The 23,443-nt window shown below is 32.7% G+C and overlaps 1 protein-coding gene across 3 annotated transcripts in view; it reads left to right on the forward strand.

Moving 5' to 3' along the window:
* The window catches only part of HMCN1 (hemicentin 1), a 465,183-nt gene that overhangs the window by 317,505 nt on the left and 124,235 nt on the right, over positions 1-23,443 (forward strand). For all 3 annotated transcript variants that reach the window (XM_031937038.1, XM_031937039.1, XM_003767514.3), the window contains exons 43-49: positions 4,783-4,905; positions 6,160-6,321; positions 7,955-8,236; positions 9,381-9,548; positions 19,680-19,793; positions 21,132-21,218; positions 21,404-21,595. In XM_031937038.1, the coding sequence (XP_031792898.1) occupies positions 4,783-4,905; positions 6,160-6,321; positions 7,955-8,236; positions 9,381-9,548; positions 19,680-19,793; positions 21,132-21,218; positions 21,404-21,595 (1,128 nt within the window). The remainder of the gene's footprint in view (positions 1-4,782; positions 4,906-6,159; positions 6,322-7,954; positions 8,237-9,380; positions 9,549-19,679; positions 19,794-21,131; positions 21,219-21,403; positions 21,596-23,443) is intronic.

Below are 23,443 nucleotides of genomic sequence, written 5' to 3' on the forward strand. Positions count from 1 at the left end.
ATATTTGACTCATAACAATTTCAGAAATAGGCACTACCAGTTCCTTTATCATTTTAGAGTAAGAAAACTGAGGCTCAGAATTTTGTTTTGTTTTGTTTTAAAAAAAAAAAATTGGTTCTGCCTATATCCCATTCAGACGAGAAGTACAAGGGCTCCTTAGGAGCAAGTGCCTACCTTGAGTGATAGCTCTACTTCATTTCTGACCTGAGCTACTTCATCCTTCCTTGAGCAACCATATTAATGCCAAACCTAAACTGGACACTTCATTGGCTTATTTATGGCAATTCAGAATATTAGAGATCTGCCAGCCTCATTCTCTTCAGTAGCAAGGATTGAAGGTATAGGTCCACCCCTGAATCTAGTAGGTTCGAAGAGTTTAAGCAATAGGAACACAATCATAACTTTAGCAAGTATAGAAATGTCATTATTTATCAGACAGTGTCTTAAATCTCAAAATATTCTCATAGAATGGTTTTTTTTATCTCAATGGCCACAGTTCTTACCAATGCCTTTTCTTTAGGTAAATATATTTTTACTTCTAAAAAGTGAGCAAAATTTCTTAAAATAAATACTTTATAATAGAGCTTAAATTTATACAAGGATATAGAAAAATAGTATGTTTCTTTTATTTTGTCTTCATATACTTCAAAGAATTCACTTTTCATTAAGAAATTACTTAAATAGAGAGGAAAAAAATATCAGGCCAGTACTTAATGTTGTGTAGTCTAAATATCAGAAAATTTATTCAGAATTTAAGAATTAATAAAATTGTTTCTTCAGATTATATCAGTTTTTTTTCTCATGGTGAGTGAAATACAGAACAATAAAATAGCCACAAGTGTCTGTCTAAATAAGAAAGATAGCCTCTTCCAGTGTCCAAGATGTTGCCAATTTTGCTCTCTCTGTTTTACAATGAAGAACCAATATTTTAACCCTTTTTCCAAATTGTGCAATTTGTGTAATTGTGTATTTTTTTTTCTTTTTAAATGGTCAAAAGGTAAGTTCGAAAATATTTCACATTTTATTGTATTCTAGACAAAATAAGGGAAACAGTCTTTTATAAGACTGCTTGCTTATATATTTCATGTTACTATAAATAACATTCCATATCATTTTGCAGTTTAGAGGAAGGCTGTTTTCAGCTCACTTAGTTTCAGATTTCTTTATCTTGACCAGTCAACTGGAAAAACAAAAGTTTTCTGTAAAAGCAATTTATGGCTTTCTCTCTAGAATTATATTCCCTATTCTCACTTTGGGACTAGAAAGGGGACTGGCCACATTTTTGAGTTGTAAATCCAGCTCATTGCTTCCATCTTACAGTATATCAATCCTTGGAGAGAAAGGGAAGGGGGGGGGTCAGTTGGCAAACAACTTTAAATGCCCAACAGGAGTTTATATTTGATCTTTGAAGTAATTGAATACAAAAAGGCATGACCAATGTTGTACATCTGAGAGTCATGACATAATATTATAGTGTCCTAAATAAGAGAAGTTGAGTATCAACCAGATGACAATAGACAAGTATATAGTGATGTGATCAGGCTACAGTACATTACAAACAATTATTTATGCAAAAGAAAGAAAAAAAGATGTTATCAGAAAAATGTATGCTTGAAAAAGAGGAATTGGTGACATAGAGTGATTGATAACAAATGAGCTCATGTACTCCAAAAATATCCATACAATGGCAAGAGATCTGGAGGAAAGTCCTTCAATATGTTGGGTGGTCCCTGGACCACCTTCTATATGGACCATATTAGTGCAGAATGCTCAGATGTGGATATTAACATATTCATTGTACCCAGATTAATGAGATCTTTTGGAAACATTATGTCATGTCATAAGGGGCCAATTACATTAATTAAAATTGTGATTGAGCTATATTTTTATTTTTATGTCTCTTGTTCCCCAGTGACTATGTTGTTGTTGTTCAGTAACATCCAACTTTTTCTGATCCATTTGGGGTTTTCTTGGCAAAAATACTGGAATGGTATTCCATTTCCTTTTTCAGTTCATTTTACAGATGAGGAGATTAGTTAAAAACAATGTAAAAATCATGAAAACTCATAACATCATGTACTGAGACTAACATGAACTGAGAATAACTATGATGCATTAGTGACATGTAGGATTAATAAACATCTTTAGAGAAATATGGCAAAAACAGACCTGTTTTTGAGGCAAACAGTTAAGTGACTGACCCAGCATCACTTAATTATCTAGATTTATAACTCAGGTCTCCCTGATTCAATATTTGGTGCTCTATCCACTTTACCACCCTGCTGCTTAGTGATTGTGATAATTCAGAAAATTCTGAGATACCCAAACTTAATTAGGAAAGTCTTTTAGGTTTTTTCTCTTGCTTTGCCTCAATAATTAGATATATTCTTCCAGTGCCTAAATGCAATTAATGAAGAAGATTTATCACATTATTATTCTCATTTCTGGTAAGCTTCAGGAATTTATAAGCAGCAGAAGCATCTCTGAAGACATTAATTTGCCAAATCTTTGTTAACTTTGGTTAGTAGGATTCATTTATATATATATATATATATATATATATATATATATATATATATATATATATATACTGAATATAATAAAGATGTATTTCTCTAAAGATGTTTATTAATCCTACATGTCACTAATGCATCATAGTTATTCTCAGTTCATGTTAGTCTCAGTACATGAGGTTATGAGTTTTCATGATTTTTACATTGTTTTTAACTAATACTCATATGAAATGATCTCAGAGGCCTTTGTTATCCTACTTGTTCTCTGGATGCACACCAATTTATTCATGTTTTCGTTAGTTCTGGTGCCCAGAACTGAACTGAACATAGTTCTTCAACTGTGACCTCACGAAGAAAGTGAGCAGAGGAACTGTTATCCACTTAATCCTGGAAGCTGTGCTTTTCTTAATGCAGCACAAAATGACACTAACTTTTTGCCCAAACACCACATTGTTGACTCCTATTGTGCTTTTAGTCCACTGAAGCTCCCAGATTTCTTCAGACAAATCCCTGTTTAATTGTGCTTTCTTTATTCTGTACTTCTGAAATGGATTTTTTAACAAAATATAATTTGTAACATTAATACATTAATTCTGATTGGATTTTATCTTGTTAGATTCAGCCCAAAATTCTAACCTGTCAAATTTTTTTAATCCCTCTGTGTTATACAGTTGGTTGGTGAAATGCTCCTGCTTTTGTGTCAGCTGCAAACATTGAGCAAACATATATCTATGACTTGATCCCAGTCATTAGTAAAAATGTTAAGAGTATAGGATCAAACAAAAATCCCTCTGTCAGGCCACTGTAGAGCGTCTTCACACAAAGTTGACACTTTATTTTTTTTTTACTCTTTTGGAAGTTGACACAGATGTTAATTTAGTGACAAAGTTGCTAACTAAGTAGTAGAGGCAGAATGGGATTCCTTATCTTGCTGATTCCAAATCTAGCCCTTAAAATCACTACATCATACTACTTCTAATGATCATGGAACTATAGTAATAGCAACAACAGTTCATATTTCTATGGTGCTTTAAAGGCTCTTCAAAGTTCTCTCATCAAATTTATGAGGTACTGAAGTTCAAGGTACTTTTATTCCTATTTTACAGATGAGAAAACAGACTCAAAGTATAAATAACTTCTCAAAAAAAATCATATAATTTCAAAATTAGGAGAAGAAAAGGAAAAGAAAGGAAATAAGATGTATAGTGCCTGCTATCTGTCTGACAGTTACAAATATTATCTGATCTTCTCAAAAACCCTGCAAGATAGTTGCTGTTAATGTTTATAGCTGAAAAAATTGAGCCAAAGAGAGATTGTGACTTGTCTGAGGTTACACAGATAGTAAATGCCTAAAATTGGATTTGAACTCCGGGCCCATGGGTCTATGTCCTATGCTACCCAACTGCCATATTAGGAGATAAATTCTAGTCATCTGACTTTAAGACGGTCTCTTTACAAATACTGTCACCAGCACACAAAACTCAGAGGAGTCCAAAGACAATCTGTAAAAATGCCAGTATAGCCATCATCTTTTCCCCTCTTCTTCATCCCAGAATATTTATGAAATACGTAGATTTATAGAAATCTTACAAGATTTCTTATAAGAATAAGAAATGATCATATTGACTAAAAGTCTGTTATTTCTCTCAAAATATCAAAACACTTAGCTAATATTGGAAGAGGATAGGAAACAAAAGACATCCTGGTTCTGAAAACCTGATGAGCATAAATACTTCTTATTATTACCAATGTAAACATTCATGCTGGCAAGAAGGATCATCTATAGGCCAATTTGTGCTATTTGAGAGTTTATCCTTTAAAAAAACTCCCCAATTTTAAAAATTCATTGTTAATATGAGAGAAATAATCATTTTTCTCAATGACTAGGGTTAGAACCCACATATTGTGATTCCAAACTCAGTATTTTTTCCCTTATGTCTAGGCTCCATACTAGGCTCTAGTAAATAGAGTAACTGTCTTTTAGATGTCAAATTTGGTCTCCCTTAGGGAAGTAAGTGATATGAAAGGACCTTAACTATCTATGACATATCTTCAGATGTTTAGCATACCTAATTCCTAAGAGTTGGATCTAATCTGTTCAAGTAGAAGGTCTTTTATTGGTTCTTAACCTGGTTTAAATATCAATGTTGAGTTAAAAAAAAAATCACAAAATTCATCTCCTCAGCCACATAAGTCTGAAAATGCTTAAGGCAAAGGTATATAAAATGGAAAAAATGCTGATAGTAAAACTTTTCCCCCCATTTTTCAGTACCACCTAATATTCATGGTTCAGATGAACTTACTCAACTGACTGTCATTGAAGGCAGCCTCATTAGTTTGATATGTGAGTCCAGTGGCATTCCACCACCAAGTCTTATTTGGAAAAAGAAAGGTAAGAAAAGCCTCTTCTTGCCCTTTGAAAACATGTTTAAAAAAAGAAATATTTTCTGTTATTTTTGTTTTTATTGTTGTCAGCTTGGTATTTCATTTTAGTGGCTTTTTGTTCATTTCTGTATTTTGCATTTATGTAACATAAAATAGCTTTAAACATTCAACTATATTGTTGTAAAATTTGCATGTTACTCAATTAGAAGCACTCTTCTAAACTCAGACATATTTTTAACACTGACTGATGACCAGAAGAGAGGAGTAAAATAATTTCCTCTGTCTGTTACAATCTGTTAGATTGTAAAATTAGGCACTTAGTGGAGAGTCTGAATTAACAAAGCATCTGCACCAAATGTTAGTGGAGGCTCTGTTATAGTGGTAACATTACGTTTTAAATCAGAAGAATTGGCTTGGAATGGCCTATAAGCTTCTCAGCTTCATTATTCTCATTTTTCAGATGAAATGATTGAACTAGATGGATTCTTAAGACTTCTTATAGTTTTAAAAAGAAATTCACTGAAAACCCCTAATTTTAATACATTTTGGCTTAAAATTTATCTGTGACTATCAACTGTGTGATGTACTTTTTAAATAATAATTTTGATTAGGATTGTTTGATTGTACATGCTTAAAATTTTATTTTAAGACCTAATGTTAGACTAGAAAATTATCAACTGGTTCTTTTCCTTTTTGTTTCCTTTTTTTCTCTTAAAATTTCTCTATCTCACCATTCACAGGCTAACTTCAGAGTACTGTTTAGAAAAAAAATTTTTAACATGCTCTCTTTTTCTAGTGTGAGACAGTTTATGCCCCTTTAAGTTTCCTGGTGGCCCTTATCTAGAGACTTACCATGCAGACACCTGATTGACTTTAGCTCTACTGTGGCTTCAAACTTCCCAAATTAAGTCTCAGCCTCCTCCACAGCAAGGATTATAGTTATATTTCCTTACATCTGACTAATTTTTTTACCCCTTGTCTTTCTCTCTTTAATTCCATTATTTTTGTTTTTATTCCTTTCAAAGTTGAATTTTTATAAAGAAGATTTACAGACTACATAATATTTCCCTCAAGTATAGAACTGAGTGTTTTCCATGAAGTTCACAGAGGGAAGTTGTACCACATGGATCCAAGATGACTTTTGTTAAATGATCATCTTTTTGCCAAGGAGATTGTCTCTTAATTATTTGAACAAAGATGTTATTGCATGATACCTAGCAAAGTAGTATATACAAATTCTGAAACTGGATGTTCTTTTCAGGGTCTCCAATATTAACTGATTCCACAGGAAGAGTCAGGATGTTATCAGGAGGCAGACAGCTACAAATTTCAATTGCTGAAAGATCTGATGCAGGATTATACATATGTATTGCATCAAATGTTGCTGGGAATGCAGAGAAAAAATACAATTTGCAAGTTTACAGTAAGTCAACCAGTCTTTTGCTTACTTTCCTTTTTCTTTATTTCTGTCTTTTCTCTTTACGCTGTTGTTAAGATTCAATCAAAATCCTAAAGCTGCATCACAACACTCAACTATTTGGTTTAAAAATGAAAAATTAAATCAACAATCAAATAATCTTTGTACAATCCCTGAACATATAGAAACAATGATTGGCATCTCTTTCCCCAGTCCTATATTTTAAGCTACTTTTTAAGTGTATTAAGTCATCATTGGCAAATGCCACAGCCTAATCCTTCCCAACTTTCTCTCTATTGTTTTAAAGGCTAACTACAGTTTTGATACTGTAGAAGTTGTAGTATTTCATGTTTTATATCTACATAATATCACTGAAAGAGTATTTGCGTTATTAAAATATTATACTTTTGTTTCAGAATAAACAATTTTTGAATAGGAAAAAATGTTGCCCCAAACAAAAATTCTTAACCAGGGGAACTTTTTATAAAAAAATAGATGTTGATAACTATTTTAATATATTGGCTTCCATTGTAATCCCATCTACTTTATTTTTTGCTTTCAAAAACCTTGTTCTGACTTCTCTAGATGGCCAAAAGGTCCCATAATCCAGAAAAAGTTAAAGAATCCTGGCCTAAAGATACTTGAAAGTATTAAAACATATTAAAAGATTATGACATTGTATCTTGAAATTTTGTTTGAAGTCTACCTTTTGTTTTCATAGTTGTTTCCTGGAAGATGCTAAAAATGTTTTGTAAATCCTATCTATAGGAATCTTACAATACTGAAACAACTTTATATCTAATATTATGATATATATAATAAGCTTAATAGTTAAGTTTTGAAGGATGGGTTTTTTATCAGTTTAAGTTTATATTTTATTTATATTTGTTTATTCAAAGTTTATTATATATTATACATAATATGTAATAATTTACATAAGAATATATTATATCATATGTTATATATGATATATAATATTGTTATATAATATATTATTCAGAGTTTATATTTGAAAAACTCAGTTCATGAGAAAAATAAAATAGTTCAAAGCATTCTAAGACAAAGGGTAAGGTGGTTTTTAAAAAAGATCTTTTACTAGAACTTGCAAAGTCATTCCACGTCTTGGGGCCTCAGTCTCTGTTTTCCAAAAGAAGAGGTTGGATAATATTTGTTCTGTAAGATCATTTTCAGTTCTCAAACTCAAATATATTTAAATCAGAAAATTTCATTATATTTTCTATGTTTAAAGCTGTGCAAAGGGTGTGTGCTTCAAATTGGGGCCTATCTAAGACAAACCACTATTCAGAGAAAAAATTAGAACACTACAAGGAAAATTTTAAATTGAAGATATAAAGAGGGCTAATTTTTTCACATTCTCTTTAAAAATGTTTTTTTCAATACCATCCTTTCTCACATTTTGTCCAAAATGTTGTATCATTTATAGCTCAATGGGGAGTTTTCTCTGTCAGTTTATCACCACTATTTCTTGAAGTCTTAGGTTTTTTTAAACTATCTTTCATAGTTGTTGACTTTTACAGTCAACTTTATTCATTCTGTTCTTGTTTATCTGAAAATACTTGTGTTTTTCTTGAAGCATAACTTTGGAGTTTACAATATCTTTGTCTCCCTACTTCTCTAGCTCGTCCAACTATATTAGGAAACAGTAATCACCCTGCTGAAGTCACTGTGACTCGAGGGAAGAGTGTCACTTTGGAATGTGAAGTACAAGGTATTCCTAAGCCATCAGTAAGCTGGATGAAAGATGGCCGCCCTTTGCTCCCTGGGAGAGGAGTGGAAATTCTGAATGAAGGACACCTTCTTCAACTGAAAAACATCCATGTCTCAGATACTGGCCGTTATGTGTGTATAGCAGTGAATGTAGCAGGAATGGTTGATAAAAAATATGACTTGAGTGTTCATGGTGAGTAATAAAGAAAAAGGAAATTAAATGGGCAATTTTAACTTTTAAGTTTTAGGCTTTAACTTAGTTTTTTTTTTCAATTTGATGTCTAACATCCTGAAGGTTAGATATATGCCTTGCTTTCCATATTCTGAAAGGTCATTCTTGGTATAGTCCTACAATTCTTCATGTATATTAAATGTATTCTCTTTTTTTTTTCTATCCTAGTTCCTTCTGGATTTTATTGCTTTTTCTTTTCTTTTTTTTCTGAGATAAAGAGACAGCTTTTTATGAAACTAATCAAATTTATATATTTGCATCAAACTATTTGGAACTACTTCTTCTCAAGGAGAAGAACCTAGAAAGTATCAACTAGGCTAAAATAAATCTTATGTCTTCCATCTTTATGATTCTTTTTCCTTTTTTAACCATACTGATATACAAGCAGCTAAAGTGGTTGTATACTAGGTAATGAATAAGAAATATTCATCAAAATAAAAACCATGGTGTATGCACAAATGTGCCCCATATGCAATATGTCTTTAAATGTCAGAGGAACAATATTGACTTTAAGAATTACATCAGTGTCATGAAGCCAGGAAAGAAATACACAGTCTTGCTTTTTATTTGGTATTAGGAGGCCAAAGTGTGAATCTTTAAGACCTAATAGATATTAGATTCCAAAGGTACCTTCAGATCATTTTTTTTAAAAAAGACAAAGAAGGAAATGTTAGCTATGTTATTTTGATTTGTATAAGGATAGCTTTGGAAATTATCTGATCTGCTTACTTTCTTCGGTTCTAATTGAATCTAATCTTAGAGTACTAAGCTTATTATTCCATAATTATAGACTCAACCATTAACCACAGTCATTAATCTAGAAGATGTGAAACACTAGTTATGTGAGAGTTTAGACTAGAATGTATTAGTGACTGAGAGTCAATTGCTACTTTGGAGAAGGGAAGACATTTAAATAAAATACATGTTATGTCCACAGTGCTATTTTTGAATACCAAGAGAGAACAATTTTAATTTAATCTATCTAGTGCTTGCTTCAAATTAGTTCTTTTTATTATTTTTAGCTTACTAGAATATGTGACAAGAGGGAAAAAAATCTTTCTTAAGGTACTTGTTTTCTATTGATTTATTTGCTTTTGTGTTACAGTCCCACCAAGCATTGTAGGAGACCAGCAAGTACCTGAAAACATAAGTGTGGTGGAAAAGAATCCTGTTACATTGACTTGTGAAGCATCAGGAATTCCTCTACCTTCAATAACCTGGCTTAAAGATGGATGGCCCATTACTTTAAGTAGTTCTATGAGAATTCTGTCAGGTATCAGTAAAATAGATGCTACTATGGATTCCTCCATAAGGAGACAAGAAGTATTGATGGTACATCACAGAGTGGTCATAGCTAGGCACAAATTCTATGGGTATTGAGGAGGGGCAGGGGGGAAAACCACAGAAAAATTACAGGGGTGTAGAAAAAAGAAAAGAATCTTAAAATATTTAAAAAGAAAAATATTTAATGGTTTAGTTGTCTGGAAATTTAATTTTGACTGTGACCTGAATACTAAAAAATCAGCCTTAGCACATTCTTGGGCTGAAATAATGGAAATTCCAGTAGTTTCCAGAACAAGGAAGATAAGAGGCCACTAGATTCTAAATTGAACAGAGTTCATTTGGAGTATTTTTAACCACATTTTAGCAGAAACATTGGCAAATTTGAATTCCTTCAAGGGAGGGCAAGTGTGATAGTGAAAAGTCTGGAATCACTGTCATCTGAGAAGCAATTAAAGGAACTAGGATTGTATTTCCTGGAAAAGACAGTCTTAGGCAGATGTGAAGAAGTGGTTACATGAGAGTGTAGACTAGAGGGTATGAGTGACTTTGAGTAAGTCACCACTTTCGGACATGAAAATAGTTAAAGGACATGCAAGTACATACTGTCATTTTTGTATACCAGGAAGAGAAAAATTTTTATCCATCTTCAAATATTTGAAAAGCTGTTGTGTAGAACAGGGATTCAATTATTTCAAAACTTGAACCTCAAAATAAGGTAGAACTTTTTAAACAAAGTTACTCAGAAGTGGAATGATCTGCTCTAGTTCAAGTCAAGCATCTATTAAACACTTATTATGTGGTGGACATAGGGTCTACAAATAGAAACAGAAATCCAGACTCTGTCCTGAAAGGACCTTACATTCTTTTGAGGATGGGAAAGGGAAAGGGATCTGAAAAGCAAATAAGGCTGGGAATTCCACAGTGATGAAGCATTACTGATCTGAGTCTTTCCTCAATATGGAGGTTCCAGGAAGGATTCATCAGTGAAAGGAGGAGCTTAAGAGATAATACGGATGAAGCCTACTAGCAAAGTCTGGAGAGTGATGCATGAGTGGTCAAGACTGTTGCTCAAAATGGAGCTTCCAAGAAGAACTTACCAATGAAAGAAAGAATCCACAGAATCCACTTGATGAGATAGTTATTTCCCTATCACCATGTATAAATATAGATTGAAAAAGCATCTAGCAAGGACGGTAGTGTCTCCTAAGAATGGAACTTAGGAGAACTGGGCTTTAAATCCAATTCTGTGATAATTGAACCTAATATCTATTAGCTAAGTCATTGGACTTCTCTGGTCCCAGTTTCTTCATCTGTAAGGTCAAGTAATTTGGAGCTGGAGAGAGTATTTTATCTAACCTCCTCTTTTGCATATGAGGAAACTGAGACCTGTTAAAGTTAAATTACTTGCTCAAAGGTCAACAGGTTACCCAGTAAGTAGCAAGTAGCAAAGTCAGAATTTTGACTCTGAATCTAATGTTCTTCCCACTGTTCCATATATTGTGTGGTACTCCCAAAAGTCCCTTCTAGCTCTACCATTCTGAACTTCTAAGATCATGAATATTGTGAGTAGGTGGTCTACAAAGTCTCTTCTACCTCTAAGGTTTTATGATTCAAGTTTATATATTGTAGGAGCTGAAGAAAGATATTATAATGCTATTAACTATATTATTGGAATGAATAATCTTTTAAGAGCTCTGTTATTTCTGTTTTGGGAGCTATTTCCTCTTGCATGGCTCCCACTTCCATCAGTTTATGAGTACTTCTAGTCTCTGTTGACTTTAGGAACGTACTAGAAGTTTAAAAAATTATTGCTAAATGTTGGTTGCAGAACATCGAACATAGTGTTTTATAGTCATCAAACAGCTTATACACTAATCTGTAAGGTGCCCCTCCCTTCCTTCCCTCCTCATTACCTTCCCATCTCCCCAGAAGAGTACAGCAAATAACCAAATCCCTATTGATGAAAAGTGGGAACACTTAACAGCCAAACCAGAGCCCTTTGGGATAGTTAGAAGCTGAGCAGAGTGATGAACTTAGGTTTTTTGGTTGACTTGAAAGAGTGGGGTTTTTGTTTTCTCTTGTTTTGCTTGAACAGCTGCTGGAGATCCATGAGCTAACAGATTCAAACTATTTCACCCTGAGGCTCTGCCAAAGGAGTTTTTCAGTAACAAAATCTGAACCTTTGCCTTGCACAAGAGATGAATGAGTATCAGATGAATGGCACACATGACTTGTTGACATTCAGCCTTTGCCCAGTTTGCAGTATGCTTCTGGCTCAGTAAAAATCTGTCCTCCTGAGGGTTTTAAAGTACAGCTATTTTGAAAATAGTAATGGATTTGGTGACAACCTTGCCATCATTATTAAGTGGACCAAAGATAGATAACTGCTAGACAAAATGAAATAACTCCATATAAATATAACTTGCTTTCAGAAACTGTTTGATTTCCATTTTGGTTAAATGAGAGACCTGTAAACACCAAGAAATTATGGCCCTGAGCTTTAAATTATGGTGATTTGCAAGGTGTGAATGACCCATGTGTTTTTGGTTACTCAAATATCTCTAAATTGAAATTTGGAGTCAGTATTATATAATAGAAGTGCTGGATTTGGATATAGAAGACTGAGATTTGAAATTAGGCTTTGCTTTATGTTAGGTAAATGCCAACAGACAAGATACTTGTTTGTTGTGTGCCTCATCTGTAAAATGAAGTTAGATTAAATGATGGCCTGTTCTAAAGTTAAGTCTATAATCCTGTGAATGAATGAAATCAGTCACCTAAACAAGGATTAAGTTGTTGAAGTCTTTTCTGATATTGGATATTTTCCTTCTTGTATTTAGTCTGTACTTAATAACTGATTTGACTGTCAGTTAAAAAGAACTCATGAATTTAGGCAATGAGGCTTTTGGAGAGCAGAATAATGTTGTGTCAGTTATTATCATAGCAACTAGCAGAGTTTGGACTTTAAAGAAGTATGTGTTGGATAATGATCATATTATTTTAACTGATTGTTTTGATGTCATATAGATACAACTTTAATATTTTATGCTTAAAATGACAGAAAGCAAATTAGAGACTTCTGAAGAAAATGCAACATTTTCCTGTTCTACCTTTCTTAGTTCTTGTAATGTTCTCTTTTTTTCCTTCCTGCTAATCATTCAGTTAATGAACAAGTATGTATTAAGCCTTTATTATGTGCCAGGTATTGGCCTAAGTGGTGGGAATACTTATCATGCTCCCTGTTATCTGTTTCTTCTCAATCTTCTCAGTTACCTCAACATCCTCCTCCCCAATCCACTATTCATGAGAGTCAATATTCAATCAATAAATATTTATTCAGCACCTATGTGCCAGGCACTTTGCTAAATGCTTAGATTCAAAAACAAAAAAGAAAATCCATATCCTCCATATCCTCAATTTAACTGGAGAAGATAATAAAAAAAGGGAAAGGAAAAAGTAGGCAAGGAAATGTCCAGTGTAGGGGCATTATAGAAAATTTGAAAATGTTCAAAATGAGTGCCAGAGAAATTCAAAATGTGGCTAAGTGAGGAATGGGGATGTGTTTGAGGAGAGCTGTCTGAGTGTGACATAAAGCTTATTCCTGGGTTTCCTGCTCCTTTATCACTACACTCTCTCTTAGTGATCTTAGCGGGTCTCATGGATTTAAATGTCATCACTATCAGACAGCTTCAAGACTTATATACAAACATCCTTTTCTCTGTTGCTAATTCTGGTTCTGCATATCAAATTGCATTTGATATCTCCAACTGAATGCCTTATAAACATTTAAAATGAAACGTGACTAAAACAGAAAATTATTTTAATTCCAAACCCTTCTTTCTTCTGTCTGCACTGAAAAAGTTGCTGCTCCACAGTCGGAGATGTGTAAAAGGATTGTTAAAGGACTGTCAAAAGTTAAGATATGAGTGGGGAAACATTGCTGTAAGCTTTCCCTTCCTTCAAAAGAGAAAGAAACAAAATGGTCATTTGTCTTCAAGATTCCTATCATTACTTCCTTCATGGACAGAATCAGGTTGAGCCTGGTCACTTCTTTTATCTTTTAAAGGATGAAATTCATTAAACCAAACCAAAACTTAATTATTTTGCTTTTTTGTAAGAGAAAAAAATTTAAGAGATGTTCACCTGAATTAATTAAAACATTTATGAGCCATTTTTAAATATCAAAGAGTGTTCAGTGTTTAGAATACAATCATTGCTCTAAAAGAACTCATTCTGATAAAGGGAGATAATTCACAGAGGAAGTTTCAGCTGTAAGTTGGATGATAGGGTCCTGTAGTCCTTCAAGTATAATAATAAAACAGATAGTACTATGTCTTCTTAAATACAGATATCACTTACATCAGTAAAACCATAACTCTTTCTGATGTTAAATGCATCAAGGACCCTGATGACAAGAAGTTTTTGAATCTTCCATGGATTAGAATTTTCCATAGGCTGCTGATAGATTAAAACTTAAAACACCTGTAGAGGCCATTTCTGGAGTTCCATAAAGTTTGATTCTCTGCATAGTAGTTTTGGGGTGAGTCTAGTAGCAAGCACCCTTGGTGACCTAGGCAGTGCTACTATTCCTGTGATTCTTCAGATTTACCTGCCCATGGATGCAAGTGATTAGTGATTGAATCACTGAAAATAAGCCTCTCTACAAAACCAAGTCTCTGTGGCAAGCCTGTAAGCTGTTTCTTGACCTCATAGGTTTTTTTTTTCTGTTTAGGCAATCTGGGGTACATTGCAACATAATATAAGTTTTGTTTAGATAACTCAAGATGACTGAAAAAAAAAATAGCATGATCTGTAGTGATAATATCAGAAACACTACAATCTAGACCGAATCAACCCACCGTGAAGTCATAGGAACAACAGTTTTTTAAACTATGGAGCAAGAGCTCAAAGAAGAGATAGGTCCCTACTTGAAATAGACAACTGCCAAAGGGATATTCCTAAAGCACAAGTCTGACCACACCATTCCTTTTCTTGGCAAACTCCAGTGACTCCTGGTTAATGCAAAGATTAAATGCCAAATGGAGGATATTGTTTTTTAAGTTCTTTGCAATCCAACTCCCACTTTCTTTTTGAACATCACTTCATTTTCTATACCACTCTCCTTCACTCAATTGTTGGTCAACATAATCTGATTAGTTATTCTTTGTATGTCATACACAACAAACTTAATGCCATTACTGTACTTCTTCAGGGGCAGTTAGTTCCTCGGTCTTGTAATGCATTACCTTCTCATCTCCACTTTTTAGATTCTAATTTTTTCAAAACTTAGTCCAAGCATCACTTCCAAATGAAATCATGCCTGATCCCTCCAATTCTTAGTATTTCCCTGCCCAGAAATTGTAATCGATTTATTTTGAGAGGTAACTCTGGTCACCAGGATTCAGAGAGCTGCTGGCTTCAGAGTAAAGGACCAAGCTCTCTGTGACAATTCTATGACTCCAGATGATTCATTTAAACATTTAGACTTTCATAATTTCAGATTCTAGGATTAACAGTTGCAAAAAAGAGATGGCATTCTATTGAGGTAGAGAAAGTTTCACCACATTAAAATTGAAGATCTTCAAAGAAAACTTTTATATCTATTTTGTTCATACTTATATATGTATGTGGTATTTCTCTTGATATGACATAAGTTCTTTGAGGAAATGATCTATTCCAGTTCTTTCATTGTTTTCTATTTGTTTCAGTGAACAAGCATTTATTAAAGATATACTAAGCTGGTAGGTCTTTTTGATGAATGCTTTTTGATTGATGTTAATGGTGTCATCTGATTTCTCTTTCAAGAAGAATGTTGTTTGGACTCAAAAAGAGAAGCTCAAATGATGAAAGGTGAATTTACATTGAATTGAAGCGAGTTGTTAAAATCTACAACTTTGTACCCTAAATTATTTTAAGACACATTATTCAATGAAGTGGCAGATGTCAATGCTAAATCACTGTCAGTGATCATTGAAAGACTGGGGAGAATGGACAGGTATCACAGCATCAAAGAAGGGCAAATATCCTGGGTTTTTTTGGTGGTTTTTAAATGAGAAGAGAATGACATCTGAATACTCTAGACCAGTAATATTGACTTCTAAAGTTAGATTGTGTGCCTTTAGCTCTGTAACCTTTTATTAGTAAAAGCTATTTAAACCTCAATGATAATCTTATCTTTATAAACAGGATATCTATAATGGATTAATGTAGACAGATTGTACCTCAGTAATGCTTTTGGCAAAGTCTCTCATATCCATCCCAGATGGAAAGATATGGATTAGATGACCATTAAATAAAGTAACTTTAGCTTGAAAACTAGATGAAAAGAGTAATCATTTATAGCTGAGATGAAATTAGAGTGAAATATGTAGCAGAGTTCTTCAGTATTCTTTCCTTTGTTTTACATCATTATCAGTAATTTAGATAAAAATCATTGAAACTATATTTGTTGAATTGTAGATGACATAAAGCTTTAAGGATAGCCAGCATATTGATCAATAAAGTTAAGAACCAAAAAAATTTTTTTCAACATGTTAGAATTATGAGCTGAATGAGATTAAATTTAACAAGGAAAATTATAAAGTTCTATCAATGAGTTAAAACAAATTCAGCCCAGTACATAAAAAGTGTTGTTTTGGGCTCATAAAAACAAATTAATAAATACAAATTTGGAGAATGACTACTACTAATAATACCTATGGAAAATACCTATATGACTTTTAGTCAAAAAGACTGCTTTAATATACCTATTCCAGGAAAAAATCACCCCCAACCAGGGAAATACAGTGAGAAACTATGGTAACATTTTATATTCCAGAATTACAGAAGTCCATAGGCAAAAGGAAAAGGGGCCACAAGTAAAGTAGTGCCATTACAGCCAAATAAGCCATTAGTTTCCCAGAGGATCAAGAGACAAGCCAGAGATATATGTAGCCTGCAGAAATCTGTGTCAGGAGCCAACAGAAAAGAACGTTCCCATGAGAATGAGCCAGGAGGATTGATAACTTTGGAAGCCACAGGGAACAGGGAAAAGTGGAGTATCCTGACAGGGATGTGCCTAAACCTCAATGTAGAAGAAAGCCCAGGAACCTAGAGATAGAGTGAGATCAAACAAGCCCAACTACCCCATACAGAAACACATAAATAAAGGGAACAAATACTGTCCCTAGAACAAATCTCTAATCCAGGAACCAAAGATTGAGAGAGTAGCAAACCAAAGAAGATACACAGGTCAGTATAAAAATTATTACAGATATAGAGTTTTCATAATACCCAGGCTAGAAGAAAAAAAGTAGCATAACAATGCAGAGACTGAAAAGAAAAAAAAGTGTTTTCCATGTTTTCTACATGAATATCTAGAAGACATGTAGCAAAAAGATAAAAAGCAAAACAAAAGCTCTGGAAAAAAACATTGGAAGGGGAATAAACAGCTTAAACAACGAAGGCATTAACTTATCCAAGCAACAGAGTCTTTCAAAACTAAAATAGATCAAACAGAAATGAATGTTACATGAAACATCAAGAAATGCTAGAATAGAATTTTTAGAGTTAAAAAATAGGAAAAACAATGTGCTCAGAAAATAAACGAGAGAAAACAAAAGAATCTAACTCTCTAAAAAACATAATTAAAAAAAAAATCTAAGGAACTGTATTTTAAGAAATAAATGCAAGCTGGCCAGATCTTTTACAACCAGAAGCCAAAGTTTTAAAAAGTATTGATCACTGTCTGAAAGAAACCACAAAAGGAAAAACACCAATGGTGTCATAGCTAACATGCAGAAATTCCATGTTAAAGAAGAAAATACTGCAAACATTTACAAAGGAGTTCAAATATGAAGAAAACACAAGGCCTTACAACTTCTACTAATAATAAGAGATCTGATATATCCTCAATTCTTCAAAGTGCAAAAAATAAAGATTTTTAATCAAGAACTTCTCCTAAAAGACTGAGTATAATTCTACAGTAGAATAAAATGGGACTTTTATGGAATAATGAATTTTGCTAATTTTTGATGAACAGAACAGACCTAAATAGGAGTAGAATTTGAAATGCAAACACAGGTATCAAGAGAAACCTCAAAAAATCAATTTGAGAACTGGCAGGATCATTAGAATGGTGTGCTGCTAACATTCTGATAAAAGAAATATGTCTCTTCAGAACTAAAATGATTTCCAAGGAGTTTTTGAGAGAGTTAAATGAAAAAAACAGTATTGATTTGTGGATTGGTGCTGTGCTGAGTTTTAAGAGGGGAAAGAGAAGGAAGTATTAAAAGAATACTGTAGATTTGAAAGGAGAAAGACAGTTGGAACTTGCTATTTCTCATAATTGGATTGTTTGAGAAGCAGACACAAATGTGGAAGAAAGAATTGGGAAGCAAGCATCAGATGAGCCTCACTCTTAGGTGTAATGAAGAAAGGAATTTTAAATAAACACATGCACACAGATTTTCTGTAGAAAGAAATTCAGTGGGAGAACAAATACAGAATTGGAAGCGAGGTTTAGAGTGAAGGAATTATTACAAGAAAAAGTTTCTTGAAGGAGAAATTAAAAGACAAAAATAAAGAAAATTAAAAGAACTAGAATCTAAAAATTACTCATTAATTAGAGAATGGCTAGAGCGTTTTTGTATATGAATGTAAAGGAGTATTGTTTCATCAAGAAATTATTTTAGAAAAGCAGTTTAAGAGAATAAATTAATAAAAAGTAGCAGAACTAGGAGAACAATTTATAGAAGAATACCAATATTATAAATAAAGGAAATTCTGAAATACTTGATTACTCTGATCAATGCAATGACCAGCTATGTTTCCAGAGAATCTATAAAATTGAATGTTACCTACCTCCTGACAAAGAGATAATGAACTAATTCTATAGAAATCAACACGTTTTGGAGGGTATGACCTATAGATTTTTTTCCCTAGATTGGCTTAGCTGTTATGAGGATTTTGTTCCTGTCCATTTTTAATTGAAGGAGAAAAAGTGTTTGTGATAGTGTTACTCTTAAAAAAAAAAAAAAAAAAAAGGGACCATTAAAACTTAATAATGCACAGAAGAGAAAGAAGGAAATTCAGAAGGAAGCACAGACAATTTACATGAGTTTTTAAAAGGCAAGTAGTATGAAGTGGAAAATCATATACAGTCCTCATGTGTTATACTGTATATACTGAAATATTACTTTTGCTTTAATTTCAAAATAAAAATAATGAACTATATTGAAAAAATATAAGATTTGGGGGCTTTAGTGGCCTCCATCGAAACTCAACATAAGCTAACAATGTGACATGGCTGCCAAAAATAGTATAACTTTCTTAGGCTGCATTAAAGAAAAAGTGATTATCAGAACAAAGACATTGTCCATTCTGTTGTACCAGAAAAATTCCATATAGCCTACTGTATTCCATATAGTATACTGTACTGAATAACAATAACATTTATATATTGCTTCAAAGTTTGCAAAACAGTAAACAAGATGAAATATATACCAAAGAAGTATTGTCAAGGTAGTGATAGTAATGGGAAATATATTGTAGGAACTGAGATTGTTTAGCCTGAAGATAAAAATACTTAAAAGAAAGATAATAGTTTTTAAACATTTGAAAGGTTATTTGTCATGTGAAAAAAAGAGTTAGACTTGTGGGGTATGCAAGGAACAGTGATGGAGGTTGCAGATTAAAATCTGTCCAATGTATATTAATATCTTTTATGAGCAAAAAACTATACAAAGAAGCATATTTTTGTTTGATAGGAGGAAAATATTTCTAAAAAAAAATTCTGTTCGGATGTGAAATGAGTTCCCCTGAGAAGTACTGAGTTCTCCCTCAATTAAATTGAAATAAAATGTTTTTACACTAAACATCATCTAAGTGACCAAATTCTCTTAAAGAATTTTTATTAGTACTGCTGAAAATCACTAGACCATAAGTGGAAAACCAGAGGAAATAGATTCAAATATTCTTTTTCACTTACTATTTGTCACTTTGAGTAAATTGGTAGACCTGTGTGGATTTTACTTGCAAATTTTATTTATAAAATTAAGGTACTAGGCTAGATGACCTCAAAGATTTCTTTCTGCTCTAAATCCATACATTATAAACTTTATCTGCTGATTTATCTGTGTAGGAGGAAGGATGCTACGGCTGATGCAGGCCAGAGTAGAAGATGCTGGCCAGTATACTTGTGTAGTAAGGAACACAGCTGGTGAAAAAAAGAAAATCTTTGGTCTCTCTGTGTTAGGTAAGTAGATTATCCATCCAACTTGGACGCTTAGAAAATAGTTTGCATCAGAAGACATTCTTCTAATTAGTCCTTGATTATTCTGAGAACAAAGTAGAAATTTGTTTCCTGATTGATTTTATAATTATATTTCCTTGAATTAGATCCCAGAGCTGTCACAGTAGCTAAGAATATTTTGATAGTCTAGTTTTCCTGCATCTTGGTTTTGCCATAAATGAAGAATTTTTTTTGACCTGATATTTCTTAGAGTAGAGCTTAGTGCCTGATTTGTTGCCAATGATTTTGAAATTTTGACTGCAGTTCCCAATCACTGATTATGATTCACTGTGACTTTAAAAATTCATTCCTCTTATTCTTCTTTTCTATGGCAATTTCAGTTTCCTATATTCCTCTGTATACTGGTAAAAATCAGAAGTAGGTCATTACTTTAAAAGAAACTTTTCTATTCATTCATCATAAAAAATTTATGTTACCTCTCTAATCCCTGGACTAAAATAGTATTATTAGATTTTGTTAATATAGTGGAAAATTATAAATAAATGTATTAGGATCTCAGTCTAATTTATATATCAAAACTTTCCCTCTCCTTTGTTTAAACTTATAAGCAAATTTTGTTTATTTTCTAAGAATCCATCACATTGGAATTCATTATAATCTAATGGATATGTCTTCATAACACAAAATAATATAAAGCAAACTATTATGGACTTACTTACCAGTCTGTTAAACCCCCCCCCCCTCCAGAAATCTCTAATACAATCCCAATACCCTTCTCAAAACTTTTTTTCATAGCTGTTGTCAGTTCCTAAAAGGAAACTCATTCCATGAAGTTGAGGCTCAGCTCTGAGGTCAATCTTCCATACCCAGTCCCTAGACCCAGAATGAACCATAAGACTTCTGTAGAAACACAATCAATACTTCTCTTTCACCAATATTCTATCTCAGACTAGTTCAAATATAATTACTTTCTTCCCTTCATATTTCTCCCTTCTCTCCCTTTTTTCTCTTTTCCTCTCTCCTTCCTTCCTTTTATATGTCTTTGTCTCATCTCCTTAGTCAAAAAAGATTACAACTTCTAACCTGTCTGCTATTCCCCTTTGAGATTTAAATGAATGGATTTGTATATTGATTATAGTCACCATATATGAATATCCATTTGACAGTTGGGTTTAAAGAGAAGAGACTGTATTCAGAGAGAATTAGTTGAGTGGCTATTATAATGGAAAAGACCAAGGGGAGTTAGAGTGGAGATTGAGATGATTGTGATGTTACTAGAAAGAACAGGATGATTGCTTTTATTTTGTTGTTTTTTTTTTTTTGTTTTTTTTTTGTGCTTAGTGCCACCTAGCATTGTTGGTGAGAATACATTAGAAGATGTGAAGGTAAAAGAAAAACTTAGTGTTACGCTGACATGTGAAGCAATAGGTAAGGCACACATTTGTTTTTGTCTACCTCATAGACTCTCTTAATTCACATAATATCGTATCTATATGATAATACTTATGAGGAAAATTAAGAGTAGGAAGCACACTAATTCAGTTTACCTTATGTTCTAAAAAGTTATATTCATGTAATTCGTGGCTAACATTCAAAAATTCTGTTTCCTAAAGGGAATCCAGTTCCACAGATAACCTGGCTAAAAGATGGACAGCTTCTCATTGAGGATGGAGATCATCAAATTATGTCTAGTGGGCGTTTTCTTCAAATTACCAATGCCCAAGTGTCAGATACTGGGAGATATACATGTGTGGCCTCTAATGTTGCTGGTGACAAGAGCAGAAGTTTCAGTCTTAATGTGTTTGGTAAGTATACCATTTTGTCTTTCCTATACATATATATACTCATTTCATATGTATATACACATAGATACATACTTATATGTATATGTATATATATACCATACATATGTACGTAAATGTATATTATATGTATATTTTATATATTATATTTTAATAACAGCATTTTTCATTGACTAAATTCAGTTTATAGTGCATAATTTCTTTAAAATAGAGAAAAAAGAAAACAAACATTTATTAAGTGTCTATTATGCCCCAGGGACTAAACTAAACACCTAACAAATATTTTCTCATTTAATTTATGGAGCTCTATTATATAAGGAGTTAAAAAGCAATGATAAAAGGATAATGTAACACTTAATATAAATAATATCATAAAATAATGTAAATTGGACTCACTATGAGTTTTATATATTCCATATGTGTTTTTTCTATCATGCATGATAAATATTTATGTTCTACAAGGCAGTCTTTGTGAAATAAAATTGATGTAATACTTAAGAAATATAAATATTATGTTGATGACATAAATATAGGAGTTAATTTAGATTCTTAATTGCCATTTATAATTTTGCAATTATAAATATACCTATTAATTGGTGCAAATCTTTTGTTTCACTAAAATTAATCAAATAACCAGAAAATATATATTGATTACATTATAAATAATATTTACAGCATTTTGCTGAAACAGTTAAGTTCCCTGCTCAGAGAACTTATAATGTAATTGAGGAAAGAAGACATGAAAACACTTAAAAAATTAAATGGTCAAGGATAATATATTATCAAATTCCAGATAAATATTAAAATAGTAAATTCTCAGGGAATTCAAAGGAGAGAACAAACCCTTGAGGCTAAGATAGAAAAGGTGTGTGTGTGTGTATGTGTATATGTATAAAAGATGAAACTAGGATTGACCTTTAAAGGATTCTTAAAATGGGGAGAGTTGGAGCTATATTTTTAAATGGAGAAACCATGAAAAACATGAAGGTGAGAAATTGACATGTTAGGAAAAAATCCATACTGAACATAAGGAAAGGTTTATGTTGAGGAGAAGAGGAGTTAAGTTTAAAAGACTTAATTAGGGTCAGTCTCAGGTATTTATAATTCATCTCATTGGAAAAGAGAGACATTAACATTTGTTTTTTTTTTTTTAAAATAGATACGGTTACATGATTAAAACTACTATAGAAAGATTCAATTAATACTATTTAAAGATGCATAGGAAGGAAAGGAGAAAAGCAGCAAAATCAAACAAAACATAATAGTCATTCAGATGTGAAGTAATGAAGGTTTTACTAAATACTCTGAAAAAGAAATATGACTTACTTTTAATTTGTGTACCAATCCTATAAGTAATTATATGAATATCAATTCATATGTATGCAAGTAAGATATCTTTCAGTACTTGAAAGCAACTCCTGAGTTAATAAAAGGATTAAATTTCAATTTTTACTTTTTATCAAAAGGTGCCAAATTTGTTTGAAATCCCCTTTAACTCATTTTAAAGTGTAATTCTGTAATGGGCTGAGGCTTGAGTTGATGCACTGAGGTCCTAAGCAGTGAGGCTAAATAGTAATTGGACTACACTCTATTAACATACATGATTGGATAAAGAATGGCCCCCTCCCACTCTCTGTGCAAGTCCTGATGTGTTGTATAGGAAATGACGATTTTGGTGGGTGGAGGCAGAGAGACAGGAAGAGAAGCAGAGAGATTGAGCCTGGGTTCCGTGCTTGTAGCTGCTGGTCGTGTGGCTGTTGGTCTAGCTAGCTTCTTGACTCAGCTGCACACATTGCTATTGCCCATTCTCTTCCACCTCTGATCTTTCTTCACTGAGAATAAAGATTGATG

This window comes from Sarcophilus harrisii, chromosome 4 (genome assembly GCF_902635505.1).
Source record: "Sarcophilus harrisii chromosome 4, mSarHar1.11, whole genome shotgun sequence".
Classification (NCBI taxonomy): Eukaryota; Metazoa; Chordata; class Mammalia; order Dasyuromorphia; family Dasyuridae; genus Sarcophilus; species Sarcophilus harrisii.